The sequence below is a fragment of the Thamnophis elegans genome, chromosome 7, assembly GCF_009769535.1.
Source record: "Thamnophis elegans isolate rThaEle1 chromosome 7, rThaEle1.pri, whole genome shotgun sequence".
Lineage (NCBI taxonomy): Eukaryota > Metazoa > Chordata > Lepidosauria > Squamata > Colubridae > Thamnophis > Thamnophis elegans.
The window spans coordinates 58,539,744-58,567,042 of NC_045547.1; the positions used below are offsets into that span (position 1 = coordinate 58,539,744).

Here is a 27,299-nt window from a genome sequence, read left to right on the forward strand (position 1 = left end):
GTATGGCTTCCACTCTTGTCTGCATGCATCTATTTCTAGTAGCTTTTAATTTTACACTTTCCAATTTAAAGTTAATGTTTGTTGTTTTCAAAAAGGCGGCTTGTATACTGCAGAATAAAGTCTTATCTCTAGAATTCCTTGGAACCCACATCCAAGAAGCAAGACTGCTGGGTACACCTGATTCATTTTGATATACACCTAGAAAAAAGTTAAGGATGTAGAGGAGATAGTGGTGAATTAATCTGTATCTTGACCATTCTCCTTGATGCAAGTATATAGATCTTCTATAGATGCATGTTTTGGAGCTCAGTTCACATTTCTCACTTGTTACGTAAACAGACCTGGTTAGCCATACTGACTAAGGATTATGGGAATTGAAAGGCCACACACCTGAAATCCATTAAATACAAGAAAGTTAATCTGTAGTCCTCAAAATTTGTTTTTTTCTTCTTTAGCTTTCAGAATGATCCCTTATCCTTTGGAAAAAGGGCACCTTTTTTATCCTTATCCCATTTGTACCGAAACAGCAGACAGAGAGCTTCTTCCATGTAAGTTTTGACACACACACACACACACACACACACCCATTTTATTTTTAAATAAGCAAGAACAATTTATCTGAATTAGGTCATAAACAAGGTTTCTGCTATGTAAATTGTATCAAGATTTTGTTACATTGAGTATTAACTAAAGGCTTGCAAGCCAAATCATGAAAACATCCAAATAAATTCAGTTGCCTTCTTCACAATATGCACAATCAGCTTTTTAATGAAAAAAGAAATTGGAGTTCTTCGAAGTCTTATGTGTAGCACAAACTGAATTAACTCTAGCTTCAAGAACCAACATTTTTCTTTTCCAACCCAAGTTGCAAATAAAAAGTTATATCTGACTTTAATTCCAGGTCAGCAGAGGAATTAACAAATTTAGCAAGTTTGTCTTTCAATCTAGGAGTACTGATTAAAATAATCATGGACTTGTGATCCAACTCAAACCTGGGTTACTACATCTCAGGCAGCAATAAATCGTACAAAACCAAATATTGATAAGCTTAATATTCCATTCTGAGAAGAAAGAGATTCAAGCTGGGATCTTTAATATGAAATTACCTTCCTTGAACAGAAATTCAATGAAGTATGTGTGTGCGTGTGTGAATTGCTTTGTTAAACAAATAAAAAGAACATTGGTGAAAAGATAAACATATCAAACATGATACTATATAAATATTAATAAAACATACAAATTAATAATTAGCAAAAACTAGATTAAGTATAGTCTGAAAAACAATTTTAATTGGTCTTTTTTTTTTTAAAAGGAGACAAGGATAACTGAATAATTTGATCAGGAGTTATTGTGTTCTTGAGATTAAGTCCAGGGTCCTTCCTCCTTTTCATACTTTGATGTTGTATTATTTTATTAATGCCTAATTTTTATTAGTTTAATAAAAGAAAAAGATATTTAATTATTAATAGCATACTATATTAAGTACAGTATAAAATTGTTAAGAATTATGGAGATTTATAATAAAAATAATTTTAGGAAATTTAACCAGATTCATTGAAATCTGTAACTCTGCTTAAAAGTGTTTCACTTTTTTTCTTATTATCATCTTCTTGGCAGCATTTCATGAAGTCTCTGTTTACCCCAAGAAAGAGCTTCCATTCTTTATTCTGTTCACTGCTGGATTATGTTCTTTCACGGCTATGTTGGCCCTTCTGACACATCAGTTCCCAGAACTAATGGGAGTTTTTGCAAAAGCAGTGAGTATCATGTCCTTGTTTGTTCATTTTTTTGATGGATGAAGGGGAGGGGTGAGTAAATGAATTATGGGATAACAGCTTTTTTTTAATCAGCAAGCACAACAGTTGCTGTTTTTTGCCATATGGAAACCATTTTACAAATCATTATTTGTCACTACATTTTAGCAATGAGTGGGAGGAATGTGATTTGAGTTAGAATGTTACTAATCTGTTGCCAGGGAACTTCCAATGCAAAAGGTATTTCAAATGAAATGAACATATGGTTAATTCAAAGAAACATACCACTTTTTAAACGTCTTGACAGGAGCACTTAAAATGTTATATTCACAAATGGGAAGAATACATGAGATCACATACAGTATTATTAATTAATGTTTATAAGTGGCATCATGTCAATAGTTCTCAATGTGAGACTTCTATTTACTGCATTTGATTTGATTTTGAGAGCAGTCAATTCCTTAACAAGTTTAAAAAAACAAGTTTAAAAAAACAAGTTTAAAAAAAACAAGTTTTAAAAAGAAAAAATCTGTGAACATATGAGATCATATATAATAGAATCAAGAGATTAAACACTACAACACAGTAAGGAAATATGTATAAGTCAGATAAAATGTACACTGGGATACAAATTCACTTACCACCTAAGCAAGGGAATAACAGGAATATATATTTTGTCCTGCTCTTGCTATTCTTTCATTCCATTTTTAGTGATAAATGATGTTTAAAAGGGGGGGGGGGAGGTGGGGAAGGCTGACATATTTTTATTCCTAACAAGCCCTATCAATTATCTTGCTCTTATGATCTGACCGAATGTTATTTTTTATTATCAGTTCCATTTCTGGCCATCCCATCACCACATTAAGAATCCATCAATCTATTCTTTATATTGTAAAAATTCTGTCACTGCATCTGTACATCAGCCTTCCCTACCTTCGTGTCCTTCTGAAGTAAGGAAATGAAAGTCCATAGTAAAGAATTCTGAAAGTTGCCTTAAGGGCACCATAAGAGAGATAAGAGGCAAATACGCAGTTACATGAGGCAAAAATCAGAACAAAACTATTGGGAAAGACAGTCTATGTTTCAGATGAGAATGATCTGTTTAATGAAGATAGGAACATTGGGTGAAAGAGCCCCATGATTAAAAAAAGTCATCAGAGAGGCCAACAGAGTACTGGAAAATCTAGTCATAACAGAAGAGAGATCTTCAAAGAGCCAAGGTGGCGCAGTGGTTAAATGCAGCACTGCAGGCTGACTGCTAGATCAGCAGTTCAGCGGTTCAAATCTCACCGGCTCAGGGTTGACTCAGCCTTCCATCCTTCCGAGGTAGGTAAAATGAGGACCCGGATTGTTGTTGGGGGCAATATGCTGACTCTGTAAACCGCTTAGAGAGGGCTGAAAGCCCTATGAAGCGGTATATAAGTCTACTGTTATTATTATTATTATTATTATTATTATTATTCAGTGAGTTGAAGAGGGCTTAAATCAACCATCAAAATATATCTGAAATATAAATTATTTCCTTTGTAGCATTCTATCTATAGAAAAGTCATTAGGACATTTTGTTCTGCAGATTAAATAATCTTTATACTAATATATTGATTTAAACCTATTTACTAAATAGATTAAAAATATTTCAAATGAAAACTTGTGTGTTATTCCAAGTTAGGTTAAGTGGTACAAATCAGATAACTATAACTCTTTTCTTGCAGTTTCTTAGTACTCTCTTTGCTCCCTTAAACTTTGTGATGGAAAAAGTGGAAAGCATCCTTCCTTCCAGTCTCTGGCATCAGCTAACAAGGATCTAAAGGAAAACAGTTCTCAATGACTGCCATATTTTCTGTGCCAACTCCCTGTTGACTACCAGAAAGCATGATTTCTTTTTTAGAAAAGAACCCATTTTAAGCTCTTCATAAATTGTCTGTTATCATACATTTTTGTTGTACAAAATACATTGATGTTTGATTCTATTTTGCTTTCAAGAAACAAAAAAATAAAAAAATAAACTTTTGTGTATGGCAACCATTTGATCTTGTTTTAATTCTCTTCTAGCTTCCATGAGGAATTGAGTGTCATAACTGAGTACTAGAACTGTCAATCAAAGTAGGAGAATACAGAACACCTCCTCCCAGGTTATATTCCAGAAGAGTAGGGAAGCTAAGGGCAGATTTAGAGGGTGGGGTGAAAGGATGCAACTAAGGAGAGCTGGGAGTTTAGGAAGACCTGTCAGAGGGAGGGTATTAAATATTTAGTTTCAAAGAAAGCAAGAAATATGTCTATAAATATGTGATGTTAAAGGAACTGGGTTATAAACTAATCTTAACCAATTTCCTTGTTTACAGATTACTACAAAGGGACTACAGTGTCCGGCAGGTTCTCATTTCTGAGTCATATTTAGTCAAATATATGAGAGAGATAAAAGGCTATTTCCAAACCAGGAAAGGGTTTAGTGGTAGCAGTAAAACCAATAAAGTTTTCAGAGATTATTTCCATTTTAATAGGATTTTTTGATTCTAACAATTTAAAAAAAAAATTAAAGGATGCCCACAACAGTAAGTATATACAAAACATACCAAAGGTGGGGTTAGAAGTTATGAAACAAAAAGAACAGCTGATAAGAGAATGAATAATACCAAACAAATGAGGTAAAATTTATCAGAAAACACATTAACTGTCAACTATAATTGGAAACATAGGCCCAGAAACAGGTTTTTGACACAAAAGGCAATCATGGCTCTAAAACTATACCAGTAAATAGGTCACCTTTATTAATACAATGTAGTTTTCCTAGTAAAAATGTCAGCTAGGAGGAAATGAGATTTGTTCATCATAAGAAAGTATATTGCAGGGTAGTGTATACAAGTGGGAGGAAGACAGATAAAACCCACCAGGAAATAATTACAAAGTCTGAAATGGAACTTTGGAATCCAGAGGAAGAAAGGAGACCCATTATGTGGTACGTGAGAAATACCAGCAGCCTTTGACTATAATTAGAACAAATATACAATAGACAGAGAAAATAATTATTTCAATCTACAGATCCTAAATTTAGATTTTAAAACATTTATTGTAATAGACCCAATGTTGGTGGTGATTTTAGGTATTGGAAAGCAGTGGAGCAATATTTTTATATTTGCATTTGACATCATTCCTGCTGACATTTTCCATTATAAAGCCCTCAAAATATTATTGACAAATATTGGGAAAATTTGTCTTAAAAGAAGTTAACCTGAAACAAAAACCTTACTAAAAGGTAATGGGCATGGTATTATGCATTTCCATTACTGTTTTATAGATATGAAAATGTTATATATAATATTCTGGAAATTATAGTAAAATGTAAAATCACACATGTAACTTGATTATCTGGATATAATTCAGTGACAAAAGCTAAAAGCAGCAATCAAACCATCCCCAGAACCCATTGGTTAAAATATAGTCCCCCAAATCAATATAACATAAAAGTAAATTATTCTTGTTTATAAAAAACAAGAATATGTGATAATAAAATTTGTGACTCTGGCAGAGTTTTATCCCAAGTGCAATCTAAGTTTCTATCAGTATTTTGTTAAACATTAATGAAATCCCTAAATTATTTTACTGTTATAACATACAAACCCAAAACATACAAAATAATTTTTTAAAAGAAAAAAAAAATATTGTAATAGAAATAAAAAGTCAACTATTTCTGAATCATACAGCAAGTGGGCTTGCCTTTATATGCTGTAGGTAAAAAGCCAGGAAAAAAGCTAATCTTTAGAACTTACAGCCATAAGAACAATTTCTTTCTAATGAAGAATCACCTTTAGTGGCATTGGAGGTAAAGTTGCGGGGGAAAAAAATTAAAAATAGCAATTGGATCAGAAGCTTTGAAGCCTGATTCCTTTTGTGGGTGTTGAGCTTGCACACATATACAAAAAGCAGGGCTTCAATTGTTTTGCTACACTCTTTAACTCCCAATGGACACTGCTGATAATATTCTGTATTTCATGAACCCAAAGATCATGAACTTCCAAGTTTTCAGTATTTCATTCAACATATTAATGTATATTAATATTATACATATACAATATTAACATATTAACAAAAAGCAAACATGAACAACACCAAACTAAAGACAAGCCAAAATAACATACTGTATGATAGATATCCCCTTTGTTACATTTTCATTATAAAAAAGTTGATATGTAATACAACTGGCTTTCTACTCAAAAGCTCAAGTCCAATTTTTTTACAATAATAAATGGAAAATGGTTGTTTATGTACAAGTAAAAGAGTAAGAGAAGGCTTCAACACAATAACCAGGAATTACATGGATGGAAAAACAAATGTGTGATTTTTTATTCCAGTCACTCTTGTTCCTTTTTCACATTTTTAGCCCTTTCCAGTTTTTTGCACATCCATTTTATCAAGGCATAGAATAATAGCGACTGAAACATTTCTAATCAGAAGGGGGTTAAACATCTAGCACAGCTAAGAACATCACATGCTATGAAAATTTGCAAGTTTGGCCAGTGTATCAAATTCTATGAGGAAAAAAAAACATTACTATACTACATCAAAAGATTGTCATGAAGTACATACATCCTATGTCCAATCAATGGTTATATAAAGAATCTTCCCTCGGGGCAAAAAAAGGCGAGATTATTATTGGCTAGAGTGGCATTCTCTTACACTGTGTAATTTTTTTCTATGCAATTCCCCAATCTCAGGCACATGAAAGTTGGTTTTCCTATAAAACCCATCCATAACTGATTTGGAAATAATGGAAAACCATTGAACCTGCTGTGGCATATGTATTACTTGAATATGTCATGCATTAAACAGTCAACTGAATTCATACATCTTTTTATAGACCATAATGAGCACCATTTCCTATGCTTATTTTATTAATCATATTTCTACACTGTTGTGATTAAGATATGTTCAGTATTTTACATAAAGCATCTAAGCATAAATAAGCAACTACAAAAATAAGTTGAAAATACAACATAAAGCACAAATAAACACAGAAACATTAAGAGAAAGCTTTCCAAAACAAAATTCTCCAAAAGAATATGATCTTCTCACGGAAAACGTGCCACATTATTGACACTATTACAGAACACTACCACTTAAACTCAGTCCCAGAAATATCTCAAAATGCAGGATTTGAAGCAGTTTCTTTTTTGTGTAACTTACTGATGGAAGTAGGTGATCCTGAAGGTACCCAGATAACAACCTATAAGGGTTATCATTGATCAATAACAGTACCTTAAGTTGGACCTGGGCATCAACTGGAATTAATGCGATATCCATAAATGCAATGACCTGTGCCATTGCATTTTGGACTAATGGTTGTTTCCAAGTGCTTTTTATTTGGTTTTGGTATTATTGAGTTATTGGACTAACTCCAATAAACTGGCTATGTGACTTTGGCCAGACATTCTCTCTCAGCCCAAATCACCTCACAGGATGGTTGTTGTGGGGAAAATAGGTGGATGAAGGTGTTTCAGGTATGTTCATCTTATTTATAAAAATAATAAAATGGCATAAGCATAAACTCCACAATTAACCATTTATTGTTAAAAATCCTGAACATAACTTAACATGGTATGATTTCTATTAACACTAAAGGTATCACTAAGATATTTTGATCTTGCTTTTAAAAATAAAACTCGGACAGGAAGTAAGCAAATCCAGACAAAAGTAACAATCTTGAATATTAACTTCTTATAGCAATGTCAGAATGCAAACTAAGCAAACTTGTGGCTATTGCAAAAAAAACATAAACAAGATCAAGGTTTACTTTATTTTTTGGATTTAAGTCACATCTTTCTTCTACTTAGTTTTCCTAAAATAAGACAACTTCCACAGACAGAAATCCATGAAGAGATATTAATAACAGTCAAATATTTTAGTATGAGAGAATAAGTTATTTCCAATCTTTTTGAAATATGGAAAAAAATATCTAATGATATATGGAGAGAAATAAAAGAACTCAACATACAGTTAATAGAACATTCATATTGGCAGTATAGGGATTACTTGGAGACATAGACTAATGAATAAAAATAGTACTTACTTAGTTACATTATTTGCATATCAATATGAATCTGAAACATACATATATTCATATGGATTTAAAATGTGAAAATCTAAGAATTGGGATTTATTGTAGTGATGACTAATATATGAAGGTAGACATTACAACTCAACTTCATGACTATTCTGAGGGACGCTGCCGTCACAAACACACCCTTTTTGGAATTTTAACAGTGAGAGGCAAATTGCTCGTTTCTGCTATAACCCCAAATCAAGTGTCAGAATATGATAGCAGAGTAAAAGTCAGCTGAATGACTTTGTACCAGGAGTGTATTTGTGCATATTTGCTTCCAATTCCTATCTCCACCCTTATATCTTGCAAAGAAAATTAGAAGCATCACACTACTTCCAATAGCATAATCTATTGGTGAAAGAGAGCTGTATGGCTAATTTAGAAATGGTGAAAATCAATGTACCTTTTAAAATTAAAACTTAAGAATTATATATCATGTTTTCCCCAAAATAAGACAGGGTCTTATTTTCTTTCAACCCCAAAATAAGTGCTTGGCCTTATTTTTGGGGAGACCTTATTATTTTTGAGGTACAGGAGGCGATGAGCGTGGTCACTTCATGGCTGCTGCTGTATTGCAGTATTTTGGGGGAGGGCTTATTTTAGTTCATGTGCTCAAAAGCCCAATTGGGCTTATTATCCAGGGAGGTCTTATTTTGAGGGAAACAGGGTAGCTTTATCAACTATAAATAAAATCTTATTTTAATTCAGTTTTTCTTTAGAGATAACTTGAAAATAAAGAAAACACAACCAGACCCAACCACAGATAGTACTGCTATTTTTAAAAAAGTTGTCTTCCATCTGCTGTATTCCACCAAAGATTGCACTCGGCAAGGATCATCATTCTGCCCATCTTGGAGCTGATAAAAGCGTATTGAATAGAAGAAGAAAATGTTAGAAATCTATACCACTATATTCCAGAAAAATTCAAATTTAGCCTTCTGTAACATTAAAGATCTTATTTAAATAGCAGAAACGCAGCATTGCAACTGCATATGCAAGCCTAAATTAATTTTGCTGTATCTGCTTACTGGCAATTCTGAATAGGAAAAGACTACCAAGTTTCCAAATTGCATGGTACTTTGTTTTTTATGTGTAATCCTTACTTACTGACTTTCTCATTTAGTGACCATTCATAGGTCTGTGAAACAAAGGAAAGCTGAATATAGTAAGCTCTTTCACTTAGCAATCACTTTTCTTAACAAAATTGACTGTCTCAGTTGTGACTGCTAGGATGTACTCTATAATGGCAAATTCTAGAATGTTAGAAATGACATGTTTGAACTCAGTCTACCAAATCTATTAATCCATTATTTATTTATTTATCAAATTTACAGACGGCTCATCTACCTCACAAAGTGACTGTGGGCTAAGTACTATTAAAATGTAACAACCCTACAACCTGAATGAATTCTTAGAAATGTGTTGATCTGTTGGTAATTATCATACGTACTCTATTCATAAAGGGGTATGTACCTTATTCATGACCATTTTCAGTTTTTCAGCCTCTGCAGTCAGATCTTCAGCACTCAAAATGAGTTCTTCACATACTCTAGCAAGACTATGGGGTGGACTCCATTCAAGAACCAACTAAGAAATTTAAAAAATATCTTAATTTACATATGAATTATATCTTCTTCGGGCTGAGGTATTCGGTGGTCAATGACAATCATATCAGTTATTACTACTGTGGCTTTAACTTTTTTATGCTGAGTTATGATAAGAGAAAGAGGACATATATATATATATATATGGACACATATCCATGGAAACATACATACATACATATATAGATACATACATACATATTTAGTGTCACAACCCTTGGTATGCCCAAATATGGGAGGAAGCTTACTGCTTCCATTCTCTGTCTATCGGCTGTGTCACAAGACACAAGACAAGACACATGGCTAGCTGATCTGAGCGAAATAGCTTGAAATAGATCTATACTAGTCTCCCTTTATTTATTTATCAGCACAAATACAACATATATATAGTTTCCATTCTTGCATTTCATTATCATAAATCATCATAATAATACAAGCAGTACTGTATCCCAATATCATACATCTGAAGATAACTTTTTACCAGGGACTTCCCCAGAACTATCAACCCAAATGAATCAAATAAGTTCTTCATAATAGAGAGTACATCACATCTGGTGATTTGTCATCAAAAGTAAATGTGTCCATCTTGAGGTGCTTGTTTAGTCCAAGGTGACATTGAGTGGTCAATTCAATTCTTTTAGCTCTTTTGCTTCTTTATGGAACCTCAAGTTGGTATGGCCTGCTGTGTTCTTTTAAGCAAACTGATAAGCTTCTTCAATAGCAAAAGAATATAGGTAGTCCACACAGACCATTCATTCAACAACTGTTAGAGGACAAAGGAGACTAACAAAACTCCCCAGCTGTTCTTGCTAGGTATAATTACAGAGTGTACAGTTATAGAGAGTAATTTGATTCTGAACTTAACAGCGGAAGCAAGATTGGTGGTGGTGCAGTATTGGAAGAAAGAAAAATTGCCTACTATTCAAGAATGGACATTAAAAGTTCTGAACTTAGCAGAGATGGCCAAAATCTCAGCATATTTGAAGGATCATTCAGATCAGAAATACAAGATGGAATGGAGAAGATGGATTGACTACATTCAAAATAAATATCGGACTAAGGAATTTCAACTAGTTTATGAATGAATGAACAAGGTATGTTACAATTTATCTAAGGTTAGCTTAATAAAAGGGGAGTTAAAGTACAATAGGAGGTAGGATGCTATAGTTAGTTAGCTTATCTTAGTGTATGATTGTTAAATGTTTATACCCTGTATTTTGCTCTGGGAGGTTGGGGGGAGGGAGGGTTGGAGGGGGGATAGGGTTGGGGAAGGGGAAACATTTGTAAAATCTATTAAAACTCTTTAATTAAAAAAAGGAGACTAACAAAAGGTTCCTGAAGTTCTGGGCCACCCAGTATGCCCATGGCTAGATAATTGTGATTTGGATTCTTAGCAACAAGTCTGAAGGTTTTATTCGACTTGTATGCCGCCCTATTCCCGAGGGACTCAGGGCGGCTAAGGGCACTTAGGGTGGATGCAGCATCCCAGTCACATGATTTGAGACCATCCCTGCCAGCTTCCTACAAGCAAACAAAACAGGTAAACCAGCAGGGAAGGTCACACTTGCTCCAGTCAGTTACTTAGATCCTTCTCTAGGTCTCGGTGCTGGCCACTCATGCACCCTCCCCTCTCCAAGCAGAAACCATCCATTCATGCCTTACCTGCCTATCTGGCACTCACTATGTGACCCGTGATCCTTGCTTTACTGGCAATGGGGAGTGCCGGCACTAACTGTTGCGGTCAGGTGATAAAATGCTTTCATACCGCATCATTTAGCAATGGAAATTCCAGATTCAATCACTTGGAAAAATAAACCTTTTTCTGGACAGTGCCTGGCATGTGTCCAAACTTACATTTACCCTTCACATACTGTTCCTCCACAGGACTATAAATTGTTACCATAAGTCTGTAGTTTTATTGTTTATTTAACAATATATTTTCTGATTTCACTGTCCTGGTACAAGATGGCAAACTGGGTTCCCTTCAGTTGATCTCCAGGCTTGACTATGGGATAAAATAGCACTGGTTATGCTTGTGGGTAGTTTCTCATCCTGCTAGAACAAGCCCATCCTATTCGTGGTGGCAGAGAGGGCCTACTTTGGAGCCTTTCATTGAACGAACTTCGACTATTGGGATCCAGAAGAAAAGACATCTCTGCTACAGCACCACCCTTTGGAACATCTTACTGTCTAGGATAAAATCCACCCAACCCCCACTATCCTTCCACAAGAGCCTGAAGACCTGGCTCTGTTGGTTGGCCTGGGGGGCCAAATGGGGGAGTTCCTGACTGGAGCTGGCTGCTGGATTGATAACAGACGTCACTCCCTCCTCCACCTGCTTTCCACCCATAACACCCATTGTTATCATAATGCTATATTCTCACTTTCTTTTTCATTGTTTCATTTATTGTATTATTTTACTTTTGTTCTGGTTACACTTTTTCAAGTCTTCCTTTTTATTGTTTTAAGTGTTTCCAGAGTAGCCCCAGGGCAAGATAAGCAGCAAATAAATAAATAAAAGTGAAATTGTGGTGAGAGAGGGAGGGGCAGTGAATATTCTTGCTCGTCTTGACCTCTTAGTAGCTTTTGATATATCACCAACCATGGTACCTAGGCAGCCCCGTGTTACTTCAGCGCCTTTCTCCAATGCCTTTTCCAATCACTGTTAATATGGAGAGAGCGGTCCAGCCCATAAACCCTTCCCTTGTGGGGAATTAATTAAATTAATTTTACTTAAGTGTAGAATGGTGTTCTGAAAAAAACACATTTAGATGAATATTGTACCTTATGAGCATCTGTAGGAAACTGACTAATAACATTCTGCACAGAAGTTTTAAGTTGACTGCATTGTCTTTTTAGTTTCATAAGAAAGGAAAGAAATTCATCACCACTGTAACAAAAATATTAAAAAATTATTAATTTATACTAAAACAGGTAAATTCTTTTAAATTTTAACTTTCATAACTGCAACTAAAGAATCAGAAATGCAAATGGAGTATTTACTTTCAGATAAGCAATTACTATCAAACTAATTTATTTACAATAATGACTTGGTAGCCTTATTTATTCTCTTATTTTACGCATATGCATAATGGGTGAGGACACTGCTCACTCTAAGGTCATATGAAAATGAGTATCCTTTAGCTTTAGTATTTCACAGTAGATCTTTGCAAAATAATAATTTGACTATTAAATATGAGTATTATCTTTATTACTATTTTAGTTAAATGAATAGTTTATCTTTCTTTTTAATACTATTTTACCTGAATTCCAAGTTTGTCACTGCAGACAGCTCTTCCAACTTTATTTCTTCTATATGTAGTTCTTTAACAGCACCTAAAAGTTTTTGTTGATCTCTAGTATTGTTGATGCCAATCTAAAAATATAAAAACATTTGTAAGGAGATTTAAAATTTTAAACATTCGAATTATTTATCAACTATCAATAAAATTAAAATCCTTCAAATATTAATTATGCATTTGAAACTTTACATTTGACAATGTTGCTACCACAGTAAGAACTTGTCAATTAGCTTTGCACAAAATAATGCTGATACAATGCAGCACATTTTGTACACTTCATTTTCTTGGCATGCATGCTGTCAGATCCCTAAAAGTGATACTGCTATTCAATTGGGAGGAGTTAAGTCACTAGCTACATCTGAAACAACTGAGTTTTACAACTTTACAACTGGTTTCCTGTCACCGGGAGACTGAAGGTCCCAACATCTCTGGAGGGATGTTTATGGTAGCCATGTGGGATATATAACTTTGATGCCTAACTAGAGATAGCCATGGGAACGTGTGTTTTATTGACTCCCAGGGCAGAAGAGTTAAGGAAGCATCTTCACACTTGTGTATTGGTCAGAATCTGTATTCAGACAAAGGGGAGGGGTCATTATCAGCTTAATCCCATTTGCATGGCCGAAAGGTTTTCAGATGCTGCTTTGCTTCTAATGGTTTCCATCCTGCTTGATTAAAGGTTCCTTATGAAATAATCCGTTTCAAGAGTCTTTACTTTCTCAAGTTAGGAGACGAGCCATTATACATGTGTGCATATGTGTATATATTTATATCTCTATAAAATATTCTCCATTTTATTCACATTATTACCAATCACACACACACATATTAAACATTCTCTATTTTGCTCAAATTACCAATCATTTCAACTGAGAACTGCAAAACATCTTGTACTAATAAAGCTATGATTATATCAACAGACCCTTTGTATAACACTAATTTCTATTAAAGCACATATCCAGCCTAACCTTTTTTTCTGGAAAAAAAAGGAACAATTAGACATTCGAATCAGTTAAACAGAAGATACTCTTCTCAAAACAAAATGCAAACCAGTATTGAAAAGTGTTATGAAGTGAAAAAATACAGAATTAAAATTTAAAACAGCAGTATTGTTGCAAGAGCAAATATACAATAAATAAGTAGACTAACTTGTATTAAGTCTTCTTTTGCCATTGTCAAAAGCTGTCTTAAAGGTATTTCTCTCTCCTATAAGACACAAAAGTATTTTCTAAGAGGTACGTTGGGCTAAAATCCTATTATGTACGTCAGTAACCCACCTTAGTATTAAACTTCCAGGTATTTTCACAATGAACACAGAAAAACAAACTGAGAAGACACTTATAATTTGCATTAGACAATATTGGGTCATCATTTCAGACATATTTCCTCACGAAAATAAAGAAACAGAAGGACTAGGCAGGCAAAAAAACAGTGGCAACAATTTCCAACTTCCTGCCAGCTTTCCCACTGAGTTTTCTTATGGGAAGCTGGCAGGGAGACTCTTTTCTTGAACACTGAAAAACAAACTCAGAAGCTATTTTTAATTTACTTCTCCCACAATATTATGAAGTTAATCACATGAATGCTTGAACTTCTGGATTAAACCTAAGCAGTGATATTTTGAATTGTACAATAATATATTACTATGAAACCTCACTTTAATGGATCTGATAAAAAATAATACAAAAAAAAATAAAACAATCCACTTATGGGGTATTTACTGCACCTAAAGTAATCAGTAGGTATGGCATTTAAAATAAGGAAGCAAAATTATTTATATTATGTACATTATGACATTTAACAAATGACTTTATTTTGTATCCCACCTTTAATTTTTTTTTCTACAAATCAAGGTGGTAAACATATCCAACACATCTTTCTCCTCCTAATTTCCCCACAACAACCACCCTGTGAGGAGAGAGACTGCCCCAAGTCACTCAGCTGGTCAGTTTAAGGCAGGTCTTAAACTCAGTTTCCTGCTTTCCAGTATGGTGCCTCAACCACTCTTTCATATCAATATAATTATTTAAATATTACAATGTCAATTCGCACACAAATTACTCATGTTGTTATACAATGGCAATAAATTAATTATCTCCACCCTGAATAATCCAATTAAGATTTTTCCCCACCCATGTTTTCAATAAAGAAATCTTACCTTCAGTAATTCTGTTATATGTTCAAGTTCAAGACCATGTAGAAAGACTTCCATGTCACTAAAAGCTGCATAGGAACTTTTCACATACATTGGTTCAATTAGTTTAAAATATATAAATGAATAATTTTAATAAATGCTTTAAACCAAAATTAAGAAAATAAATTATTTGTTTCAAAGAAAGACCTGCTATTACTAATCCATTTTACAGATTCTAAAATATATTTCTCTAGATTTTAAGTACATAGAAATACAAAAAAAAGGCCTTAAATATTGGGCTCTAAACTTTCCATTATGGTGAACGGAACATTTGAAAGCACATACTTGTTCTGAAATATTGGATCTAGTTCAAATCTGATTCTATATAAAATTATGTTGTGGTTTAAAAATGCTTGCTCTATAATATCTGTATTAATTTTTTCCAAAAGTAAAAATTTTATGCATGTCAGGTAAATTATTATATTATACTATATATTAAAAACCAATAGATGATTATGTTCCCAATAATCCAGCATTAAGGTATGCATAGATCCTTAATGTCTAAAGAATCTTTAAACATTCAAGCACAATCTGGTTAGCACTAGCAGTGTAAAACTGTAGCTCATAGGAATTTTGATAGAAGATCTGAACAATTGTCCATTTAAAATCTAATAGCAGTTTTTCTCTATAACAAATTTAAATTTGAACACAACTTTCAAAACTTAACTTCTCAAGTCTGAAGTACTACCTGCTTTTATGGCTTTTAAGGGTATCTGGAACTGCAGCTATAAATCTGTGAATAGGTTCCTCTTTGCTCAGGTTCTGGAATTTTCTTTGGAAAGGATTTGCCGTCAAAGATAGTAAACTGAAAAGCTACGAAAAATCACAGGAAACCATTTTCACCGTTTTTATACCTATAGCAATATGTTCATTCTACAACATAAGACACATAGCACGGGCTCACATTTGCGAACTGGTAGCGAAGGTAAATTGATTTAACTCCTGATACATAGGTTAACCCTTTGTAATGAATTTCAGTAAATTTAGCCTGTGAAAACAAAATATTTTGAGATGCTTGGAAGCATATTTCAGAGAGAACAGAACTACAGAAAGGTTTATGGCAACCAAGACGAGATTTATGTTCCTGGCATTTTTAAATGTCCTGCATTTTTTAAAAAAGGGATATAAACTATTTAATGGGAATATTAAATAGTTTGTATCCCATATAAAGAGAAGGCAAATATTTAAAACACTTACTGGAAATAACGTAGCAAATTTGGAGCACTGGTAAAGTCCCAGCTAGAAATTAACTAATTGGGTGATGCCTGGACCAGTCACTCTCTCTCACCAAGCGAGAAAGCCAGTGACAAGCACTCCTGAAAATATCTATGGAGACAGCCAATCATCTGGGTCATGGTTGTCCAAAAGGTGCTTTTTTCCAAAAGGCAACTCGACTTTATTTTTCCTTGAAGACATTTTGCTTCTCATCCAAGCAGTTTTGTCAGTTCTGATTGAATGGTGGAGGTTGGAATGATTTATATTCCTTGTAGTTATTTGGTCGTTAGCACTCTTTCTGAGAGTCGTTGAGGCCACATGGAGGTTCATCTGTGCCCTCAGTCACCTGAATAGTGCAAATGGGCGTGGAACCCTCTTGGGGCTGCTTATAATATTGTGTTGTAAATAGGAGATAGGTGTTGTTGTATTCCACCCCCGCCACACCGTTGAGAAAGGGCTATTCAATCTTAACGTAACCATCTTTCAAACTAGCGGTCCTCTCTATCCAGAATGTGGATTTTTATATCTTCAAGAGAGTGACCTTCCTCTTTCAAATGAAGATGGACTGCTGAATCTTGTCCTGATGGGCTTGTCTTCCTATGTTGCGCCACGTGTTTATTTCTCCAATAAACAGATCTAAACATTTCTCACTGTGTTGTACTTCATACATCACATTGCTCAGTTGTGTCTGGGTATTTTATTCTTGGGGTTGGACAAGCTTCTGCCTTAGTATACTTTGAGGCTTAAAGTATGCATGTATATTGTATTGGTTGAAAATCTTCCTAAGTTTTTCCAGTATTCCTGCAATGTATGGAATGACAATGTTGCTTTCTTTGTTGTTCTCTGCTTTGTCGGTTATGGAGGAGCTCCTGCTGGGTCTTTTTTTGGATTTGAAAAAAGCACCTTTGGGACACTTCTGAAATGTTGTCAAAAAACCTGCAGGGACTTGTCCAGATACCTAGACATTTGAACCCAATAACTTGAAACTACAGAAACAAAAAGGGGGTACACCAGTAAATTGGATATATAGTTTTTTTCCCCAGTAAAGGAAGATAGAATTATTGTATTTATGTGAGGTTGTTTTTTTTAATTAAACTATATTTCTTAAACTGTCAACTATCTATTGTATCTCTTAAACTACCTTTGCCTTGCCTGTCCAAATCCCTCAGTTAAACCTTACTTTTAATAGAACAATTCTCTAATGAAACGCCAAATGTGTACAGTCTATTTTCAGACATAGTTAATTCATGAAATTTTTATTTTTTCATACTACTGTGTTTTCCCGAAAATATGACATGTCCTGAAAATAAGGCCTTGCCATATTTTTCGGGTGGGCAAAAATATAAGCCCTTCCTTGAAAATAAGCCTCTTGGATCCCCTCTCCAGCCAGGCAGAGCACCACTCACCAACCTAGTGGTATCCCGAAGGCGCCAAGAGTGGAGGGGGGGGAAAGTGCTCACGTTGCTTGGTGCCTTTGGGATACCGCTAGGTCGGGGAGTGGTGATATGCCCAGCTGGAGAGAGGGGTTGCCGGGAGGCTACTCTCTTGTGAGCAGGCTCCCGAAGAGCCGGGCACAGCCTCAGGGACAAATGTGAGCATGGTCATGTCATGGCTGCTGTGTTGCGTTGCTGTGACAACAGAAAGCCCTGGCATGCTGCCGTTTGCCCCTAAGGCTGTGCCCAGCTCTTCGGGTGCCCACTCAGGAGCCCGCTCGCCAGAGAGCAGCCGCCCTGCAACCCCAAAACAATAAGACACTGTCTTATTTTTGGGGAAACACGGTAAATTGATTGTTCCTGTTTTCTGTTCTGTTTTAATCAGTATCTAAATAGAAAAAAATGCAGATGTTCACTAACCCAAATGTTAGATAAGTTTTTTGAATAACAGGTAAATGAATATATATGCAGACACATAATAGGTATAAAAATAAGGATAGAGCATGTTTAAAAATAAAAGACATTAAGACATTAGTGCACTTGACATTACTAACAATTGCATAAAAATTAATTGCATGCACATTCATATTAATATCAATAGTAAATAACTCATATCTGTTTTGATGTTTAAAAAACTCTTTATAAAATATACCCCTACTTCAAATAAAACATCTCAACTCAAGGATTGATTCTTCACATAGAACAGTACCTCTAAATGCCTGTTCTTCTTTGCAATCTCTCCTGGGGTCTGTCCATCTTTTGTCTGTATTGATTTATCAGCTCCAAGTTCAAGCAGCTTGAATACTACTTTTTTATGGCCCTGGCATGCTGCCCACGTTAATGCCTGTAATGATTTATTAGCAATTGTGATCATATTTATTTTACAATAATAAAAAGAAAAACTTCAGAATATACATTACTTCTGAATGACCCCACTCTTTATAACACATACGAGTAATTTATCTTCACATCCCAATTCAGCATCACATCTTGCCAAAATGTAAAATAAAAATTTGTAATAGGAAGAACAGAGAAGAAATATGGAAAGAAAGTGAGGCTAAAGATAACGGGTTGACTGAGGTGCAATATGGGAGCATATAAATTAAATTGTACAAATGTTGTGCAGCAGTTGCACCTATTCTTAGATCATGATGCTCTCTGCTCACAGTTATTTACACCCTAGTCATTTCCTGAATGGACTACAGTAACATGTTTTATGAGGGGCTGCCCTTGAAGAGTATATGGAAGTTTTAGTTGGTCCAAAATGCAAGATCATGAGCAGTTATATAGAAACATATAGAAAAATATATGCTGCACCTCTGTTCCTTGAGCTACATTGGTTACCAGTTTGTTTCCAGGTCCAATTCAAGGTGCTGTTTCCGACCTACATGGCATGGGACCAGATCATCTGAAGGATTGCCTCCTCTCAATTACATCTATCCATCTCATCAGGTTCAGCCCTTTTTTATATAGGACCCACCCTTTGGAATATAGCCCTGAGGCAAGGTTAACCCAAAATCTTATAGTCTCCCGAAAGCCTTCAAAGCATGAGTTTTCCATCAGGCCAGGGGAATCTTCTCACAAAAGAAAGCCCATACAGAGGCTACATTACACATAATAATTTGTTTTTAACCCTCTCACAATTTTGGTCTTAATAACTATTTTAATTAGTTTTATAATTGTTGGCTATACACCTTTCAGAATCACATTGGGTGACATATGCAGCCTTATAAATTTGATAAATAAATAAAGCTGTTACACTTTTGAGAAGAACTAGAATTTTCCTTTTTTTCCCACCTAGCTCTGCTCTGCTTTTTATTTCCATACAGTAAGCCTATATTTCCATTTATTTTCCAGTTCACAATAGCAGTGCTGGAGAAGTAAAAATTGCCAGTGATGGGGGGAACCCCCCCCCCCATATCTTTAAAGTCTACCTTGTTGAAATATTTGAAGTTTCATAAAGGAAAGTAAATAATTTAGTTAGGATTATACAAAAAGCTCACAGTGTAACCGCCTTTATCTTGGGCATTTACTTGTGATCCATGAACAACAAGAAGAGCAATAACTTGAGAATGGCCTTCTCTGGCTGCATACATTAATGGAGTCATTTTCTTCCTACGGGAAAATTCATAATATCTGTTAAAGGAAGAATAACTAAATTCAAAGCACATTTTAATCTGTTATTAAATAAAAACAGCATTGTCAACTGAATAAATATTTACGCATCACATGTTCTGTAAGAAATCTCAGTCCAGAAATTGTTAAGTTCAGTGGAATGAATTCTAGCTTCCCTGCTTAACCAACTGATACAACTAATTGCCAATGCAAATCTTATCATGATGATACTCCATTAAGCACAGAAAAAATAAGCCATAAAAATTCAATGACTCAAAAAGAAAAAACAATGCATTATTTCAGTAACATTTTCTTTACAAGTGACTGAATCCAGTTCTTGTCAATATAATAGAAAAACAATGTTAAGACTCTAGAAAGAACGCAAAGAAGAGCAACAGAGATGATTAGGGGACTTGAGGCTAAACGGTATGATGAATGGTTGCGGGAATTGGGTTCATCTAATCTAGTGGTGACATTATAGCAGTGTTACAATAGTTGAGAGACAGTCACAGAGGAGAGGAGGTCAACATATTCTCCAAAGCAATTGAGGAAGGAATAACAAGTAACAAATGGGCAATTATCAAGGGAATGAAAGATAATCAAGGAATAATTTCCTGACTGTGAGAACAATTAATCAGACCTGCTTGCCTTCAGGAGTTGTGGGTATTCCATTACTGGAGGTTTTTAAGAAGAAATTGGACAGCCATTTGTCCAATAAGCATTAGACTCCTGCTTGAGCAGGCGGTTGGACTAAAAGTTCTCCAAGGTCCCTTTCAAGTGTTATTCTCTATTCTGAATGTTACAGATGTAAGAATAGTAATCGTTATAATGCACGTTATTTAGAGGAATTACTTTAGACTTTTCAAATAATATTGTTAATCACATGTAAAGCCACTAGAGGGATCTCTAAACACATTGAAACTCCCCAAAGTGGGGACATTCTTTTCATCCCATTATTTCAATTCATTATTTCAATGATATAATTGTTATGTTTTCCTTTTGTTAGAAATATATACACTTCTAAAAAAACTTTTTATAGATAGAAGAAAAGAAAGGAGTCAAGAATAAACTTTGGAAAGTAGAATTCTAACATAGATTAGTAATTAAAAAGTTTTGTGGATAAACAATTCAGAAAGGCTACATGTACTGTCAGCTAAATAGGTATCTGTGAATCAGTGGTGGGTTCCAGATCTCATTCAAACCGGTACGGTTGCAACGGGGCATGCATCTTACCTTCCAGCGACACCTCCGAGCCTCCGCAACGCTCCAGCTATTCGTCAGAGTGTTGTGCAGGCGCTGTATGCACCGTGCACTTGCGTGCCAAAGACTTTAAAGACAGGTAAGGAGCACGGGCGGGCGGGCCCTCCAGAGCACCAGAATGGAACAGTATCCAGTGCTCCAAGCAGGCACCGGTACACCCATACCAGTGCCTGTAACCCACCACTGGTGTGAATGAAATAAGATGGGAGGAAGGGCTTGCTCATAAATTATCTATCATAAAAATTACTCTGTATAATAAAGCCAAGTGGACTGTAAGGATTTCCTAAATAGTTCACCAAAGTGAACTGGCAAGAAAACAGCAAACAAACTAAAAATTCTGAAGGAGTACAAATTGTAACATTCAAACTATATCAATATGATTCAGATAGACAGTAACTTTATTTTTATAGGCTGAGGTGAATACATGAAAATATAAATTTTGCTCTGGAAGTTACTAAAATCTAGAAAAGGATAACAGGCTAGAAAATGACAAATGAGCAGTAAAAATAATGAAAGGTTACTAAGGGCATATTTTGTCAAGGAAACAATAGAACTGTTAAAAGATGAATCAGGAAGAGATGTAATAGAGATTTAAAAAGTTAAGTCCTGATGTGGAGAAAATTGCAACATTTTTCTCTTTTATGTAATACCAGAATGAACTTGTTGACAAATTGTGATGAGCCAATGATGATGATGGCAGTAGTTTCTGGATCAACAAAAATCGTGGGCAGGCATGATTTTATGATTCAAGCAAATACTTTGCATGAGAAAACTACTGGAAATTGAGTATGGACAAATCTTTAAACTATTCCTGCTTAATTTAGAGGAAAGGTCTTTTGCAATATAATCTAAAGAACTCAGCAATCAAAACTACGTATAAACAATAGTACTAAATGGACCACCTGACTGTCTGACTTTTAAATGCTGTTTATGTGTAAATATATTTCATAAAGTAACAATTTATGGAAATCAGTCACATGTATGGATGGATCTGAGTTTTATAATTAAATTAAGCATTCAATTCTTTGTAAATTTTAATATATAATAGAATAATAGAATGTTAGAATCTATGCTCACTGGATACTAATTACTGAGAAGGGGAAACTGTCAGGAGAGAGTTATATTGTGATTCCTGCTGATTTAAGGTATTTCCAAAAGTATATGACTGGCAACTATAAAAGTATGGACCTTTGGTCTTACACTTCCCAACTCCTAGTCTCTTAGTTAGCATTTTAAATTTATTGCAATATACTGGAACGTAAATTGCTAACAATAAAATGAAAATAAACAATGAACAGTGCAAATTGTTACGCACAGGAATGATTCACTGTCCCAACACTGGGATGCAATATCATTTTAGTCAAGGCTGACAAAACAACTTCATATCCTGTTGTGATAAGATAATTTGCAGACTGGTGGATAAAGAGAATCTAGAAGTTGATTTAGATGAGCTATGTAAAAAAAGGAATTTACAAGACATAGAGATTTTAAATATTAATAAAACTATTGAATCACTGAAAACAGATATTCCTTGAATTCCCCAAGCAAACAACTTCAATAAAAGTTTGTAATAAAATTATTTGAGTTGTGAAATAAAAAAATGATGGGGGACTGCAATAATATACTTTTCTATAGAAAAACATGACAATACATACCGTGTTTCCCCGAAATTATGACATGTCCTGAAAATAAGGCCTTGCCATATTTTTCAGGTGGGCAAAAATATAAGCCCTTCCCTGAAAATAAGCCCCTTGGACCCCCTCTCCAGCCAGGCAGAGCACCACTCACCAATCTAGCGGTATCCCAAAGGTGCCAAGCCGCGGGAACCAGAGGGGAGGCAAAGGTGATCGCGTTGCTTAGTGCATTTGGGATACCGCTAGGTTGGTGAGCAGCTCTGTGCCCAGCTGAAGAGGAGGGTTGCCGGGTGGCTGCTCTCTTGCAAGCGGGCTGCCAAAGGGCTGGGCACAGCCTCATGGACGAATGCAGCGCAACACAGCAGCCATGAAACAACCAAACTTATGAGCAGCCACCCGACAAACCTTCTTTCCAGCCGGACAAAGCGCCATTCACTGACCTATGGATATCGTCAAGCCGCGTGAGTGCCTGTTCACCACAGCCTGGCTCCCTTGGCTTGGCGCCTTTGAAATGGCAGTGAATGGCGCTCTGCACAGCTGGAGAGGGGGATTGTATGAGCAACTGTTCCGCTCTCGCGTCTCCCAGCCTCACGATTCTCTGGCCCAGCTTCTCCACAGAGCCAGGGGTCCTCTGCTGCCGCCGCCGCATGGCTTTTACGTACAATACTGTATGGTTGTACGCTCTGCCAGAAGCTGGCCCACAACCATAGAGCATACGCCCAGAGCGGCCACTGTGGGAAGACTCGGTTTGGAAGCTGCAGAAAATGCCTTCTGGAGGTCCCCTGGCTAACGCAACCCCCCTCTCCAGCCGTGCAGAGCGTCATTCACTGGCATTTTGAAGGCACCAAGCCACTAGAGCCAGGTGACCAATAACCAGGCGCTCACACGGCTTGGCGATACCCCTAGGTCAGTGAATGATGCTGTGCCCAGCTGGAAAGGGGGTTTGTCAGGTGGCTGCTCATGAGTGTGGTCGCTTCATGGCTGCTGTGTTGCGCTGAGCCGGGCACATGTGGCTATGACCGGCTCTTTGGCAGCCCGCTCGCAAGAGAACAGCTGCCCGGCAACCCCAAAACAATAAATCCTCCACTCATAATAAGGCCCAAGCCATATTTTGTGTGTAAAAAGAAAATAAGAACCTGTCTTATTTTTAGGGAAACACGGCAAGAACTACGGTAAACATTTTAGTAATCAGCAAACTATTCTTTAATTTCCATTTGTCACAATTGGAATTGTTCTTATGATAGTCTTGAGTTGAGGTACAATTCAACACAAATTTTTATTTGCACAGAAGGTGTACAAAGCTAAGTCCCACTGATTTGCTTTCATTGAAGCATATTTATTCTATGTAAGCTGAGAATCTTCTGAGTGAAATGCCAACTTACATATGTTGTATTCAATTTGTTCTTATAACGATGCTAGAGGTGATGTCTTCCTGCATCCCATTCAGTGCACAAGTTTGAAACCCATGAAAATATAGGCACCAACAACAAAATATTCTTTTAAAAATGGCCACCAGCTAGTTGTCTCATAAGCAAATGTAAGTTGACAAGAGTCACTTAGTTTAGTTGGGCAGCTGTAAAAATCTTGACTGACTAACTGAATATGACATCCATATGGGCTGAATTGTCAGTCTCCCCAGCAGATGCAGAGAATAGTTTGTGCTTTATTAATGTCAACCTTACAATATTAAAATATCAAAAGCAAAGGATATTTATAAATATGAGTTTAGGAATTTTCAGTTTAGGAAAATTAGTACTACTATCTTCTTATGAGCTATAAAATTATTTGAGTCTCCAATTCTTCTCCTTCCAATTTTTGAATATTAAATATTTTGAATATTTTCTAACAAAAGGCCCCATTAGTTTTCTAAAGCAGTGAAAAGTAATCCACAGCCTAGATTTCAGAAAAACATCAATATAAAAAATGGTTTCAAATTACTATTTAACTGTAACCAAAATGCAGCGCTTCATTGAAAATCAACTACTTATCTCTGTGCCTTGTCTCCCTTGATAACATATATAAATATGTCTTTCATCTCCACTTGAAATGTGGATACAACAAATATCCACCCTTACAATGGTAGAGAATAGGCAAATGATGTTAAAATTATATTTTTAACAAAAAAAACCCAAAAAAACTAAACTATAGCTTTTTTGGTGTTATGTTGCTACAAGTTTCATATTTTCAAATCTCTTTTTTGCCTTGTACATAGTGTATAATGGGGCTTGTGATGGCAAATGTAATCCTTGAATATTGCAAGGTATTTAAAAATGTTTTCGATATAATGTAATGTTATGCTTTTTTAAAGTACTCCCTATATATCTTGCAATGGAACATACTTCTTATATTTTGGGAAAAAACCAAATATTTTCCTGCTTAGCCACGCCAAGACCAAAAATTTATTACTGACTAAAACATACAAAACAACTAGTATTAACAATAAGTAATCGGCAGCAGGGGGGGGGGGGGGGAAGCAGGGAAAAGGAAAAGAAACTCAAATAAAAATAATATGTGGAAAAATAAGCTGGTACCATCTACTCACTCAACATATCTTATTTCCAAATTTCAGCAGACACTGGAGAATATAAACCAAATATTTAAATCCTTCTTTCAAGACCCTGAATTCTAGAGCTATGCAGCACTTTGGATTTAAAAGGAAAGAGATGCTGTGAAGTATGTGAAGTGTTGACACAGCATCTGCCAATAAGTCCTTAAAAATCTTACATAAAATCTGAGATCACACAGCTGAATTATGACACATTAACCCAGATGTATTCCAAAAATCCCTTTTCCTTTCAAACCCAAAGCACAGCTTTTTCCTATTCCTTTCCAACAGCCATCAATCATTTGAATTTTTATATTTTCTCATAGCTATAAATCAACTTGAAACTCATGGGCATTCAAAATAATTACCTTGAAGTAATAGGTCCCTGCGCCTCCCATTCTTTTCTTCCTACTTCCTTCTAATCTAAGGTAACATATCTATCTCTACACCAATATTTCTCAACTTTAACAACTTTAGGATTTGTGACCTGCTTCCAGAAAACCCCATCACTTGGGGTTGAGAAACATTGTGCTAGATATCCCAAAGGTACTTTTTCAAAAGGCAACTGGACTTTCTTTCTTTTGCTTGAAGATGTTTCGGTTATCATCCAAGAAACTTCTTCAGTTTTTCAGAAGCTTCTTGGATAAGAAGCGAAACATCTTCAAACCAAATAAATAAAGTCCATTTGCCTTTTGAAAAAGCACCTTTGGGACAACTATGACCTGGATGACTGAGAATATCCATAGACACTGTGCTAGGTAATGAAATAATCAATACTATCATTCAGTATCAGGTATTTGTACTTTCCTGTCATTAATGTTTGTTTTTTTCCTCACTGAGAATACTATCTCATCTGAAAAGACATTCTGCAAGTCTTTTGTTTGGTTTCCCAGTCTCCCAAAACAACAATACAGATTGTTGGTTGTTTTCTGGATTTTGTTTTCAACCAAATAGTCTCTACAGAGAAAGAATGATTTCTTAAAGTTTCATCTTTACCACTAGTAGTTAAGAAACAATTTGATTATGTGATATGGAAATACAATTTAAATAAAGTGTATAGTCCACCAGGAGTGCCTGATAGGGGCATAAAATAATCAAATATCAACTGTCCATATAGCTGTGACAAAAAGGCAAGAAGGAATCTTTTATCCCAGATTTTTCTTTTAATATGCCCTCTTTAAAAGGTAAAGGTTCCCCCTTGCACATATGTGCTAATCGTTCCCGACTCTAGGGAGCAGTGTTCATCTCAGTTTCAAAGCTGAAAAGCCAGCGCTATCCAAAGATGTCTCCATGGTCATGTGGCCGGCATGACTAAATGCTGAAGACGCATGGAACGCTGTTACCTTTCCACCAAATGTGGTCCCTATTTTTCTACTTGTATTTTTACATGCTTTTGAACTGCTAGGCTGGCATAAGCTGGGACAAGTAATGGGAGCTCACTCCATTATGTGGTGCTAGGGATTCAAACTGCCGACCTTTCTGATCGACAAGCTCAGCATCTTAGCCACTGATGCCCTCATGCCCTCTTTAGGATACAATTATATTTCAGCACTGGACTAGTTTTATTATGTAAGCGTCCTGCTGTGTGTCTCTGTTTGTGTGTGTTTCATCTTCATGTACTACATGGAAAACCCAACACTAGAATTCACTTCTGAATGGCATTTGTTTGTATAAAAAATATGCTGAAGAATATATGCATTAAAGTGATGTTCAAAGTATGTCTCTAGAACAAGGAACATTGTAATAGTTACAGCTCACATACGGGAAGTATTTTTTTAAATGCTCCAAACTGATGGATAATTTTTCTTTCATGACAAGAAACTATATTATAGTAAATTATTAAGTTTATATAACTGTCCTCTATCTCTGTTTAGATACATTTGTAATAAAATTTAACTAAAGAATAAATGTGACACTTTTCCCAGGCTATTTGCAGGTACTGAGTTGTCATTTAACAAAGTTAACCATCATAGAATGATAAAGTCAAGGCCGATGAAATTACACAGTAGTGCTAACATGGCACTTATCAGCAGCAATAAATATTTTCTGTCATAATTAAATATTAAGCTATTGGTTAAATAACTCATACATTAAGCAATTGATCAACAACAATAACAAAAAGCTCCCAGTTAGAATAAAACCTCCT

General features: G+C 35.4%; 2 protein-coding genes across 2 annotated transcripts in view; one reads left to right on the top strand and one right to left on the bottom strand.

Annotated features, from left to right (window-relative positions):
* ST7 (suppression of tumorigenicity 7) overlaps nt 1–3,779 on the top strand; it is a 125,246-nt gene extending 121,467 nt beyond the window's left edge. The window contains 3 exon segments of the mRNA XM_032221243.1: nt 456–548; nt 1,618–1,757; nt 3,467–3,779. Of these exon segments, the coding sequence (XP_032077134.1) occupies nt 456–548; nt 1,618–1,757; nt 3,467–3,562 (329 nt within the window). The 3' untranslated portion in view covers nt 3,563–3,779.
* Nucleotides 3,780–8,555: 4,776 nt separating this feature from the next.
* Nucleotides 8,556–27,299, bottom strand: part of ASZ1 (ankyrin repeat, SAM and basic leucine zipper domain containing 1) — a 28,153-nt gene continuing 9,409 nt past the window's right edge. Inside the window, exons 5-13 of the mRNA XM_032222102.1 lie at nt 19,603–19,714; nt 18,309–18,443; nt 15,640–15,764; nt 14,916–14,991; nt 13,907–13,963; nt 12,719–12,831; nt 12,240–12,345; nt 9,325–9,438; nt 8,556–8,708 (exon numbers count right to left, since the gene is read on the bottom strand). Coding sequence (XP_032077993.1) covers nt 8,556–8,708; nt 9,325–9,438; nt 12,240–12,345; nt 12,719–12,831; nt 13,907–13,963; nt 14,916–14,991; nt 15,640–15,764; nt 18,309–18,443; nt 19,603–19,714 — 991 coding nt within the window. The remainder of the gene's footprint in view (nt 8,709–9,324; nt 9,439–12,239; nt 12,346–12,718; nt 12,832–13,906; nt 13,964–14,915; nt 14,992–15,639; nt 15,765–18,308; nt 18,444–19,602; nt 19,715–27,299) is intronic.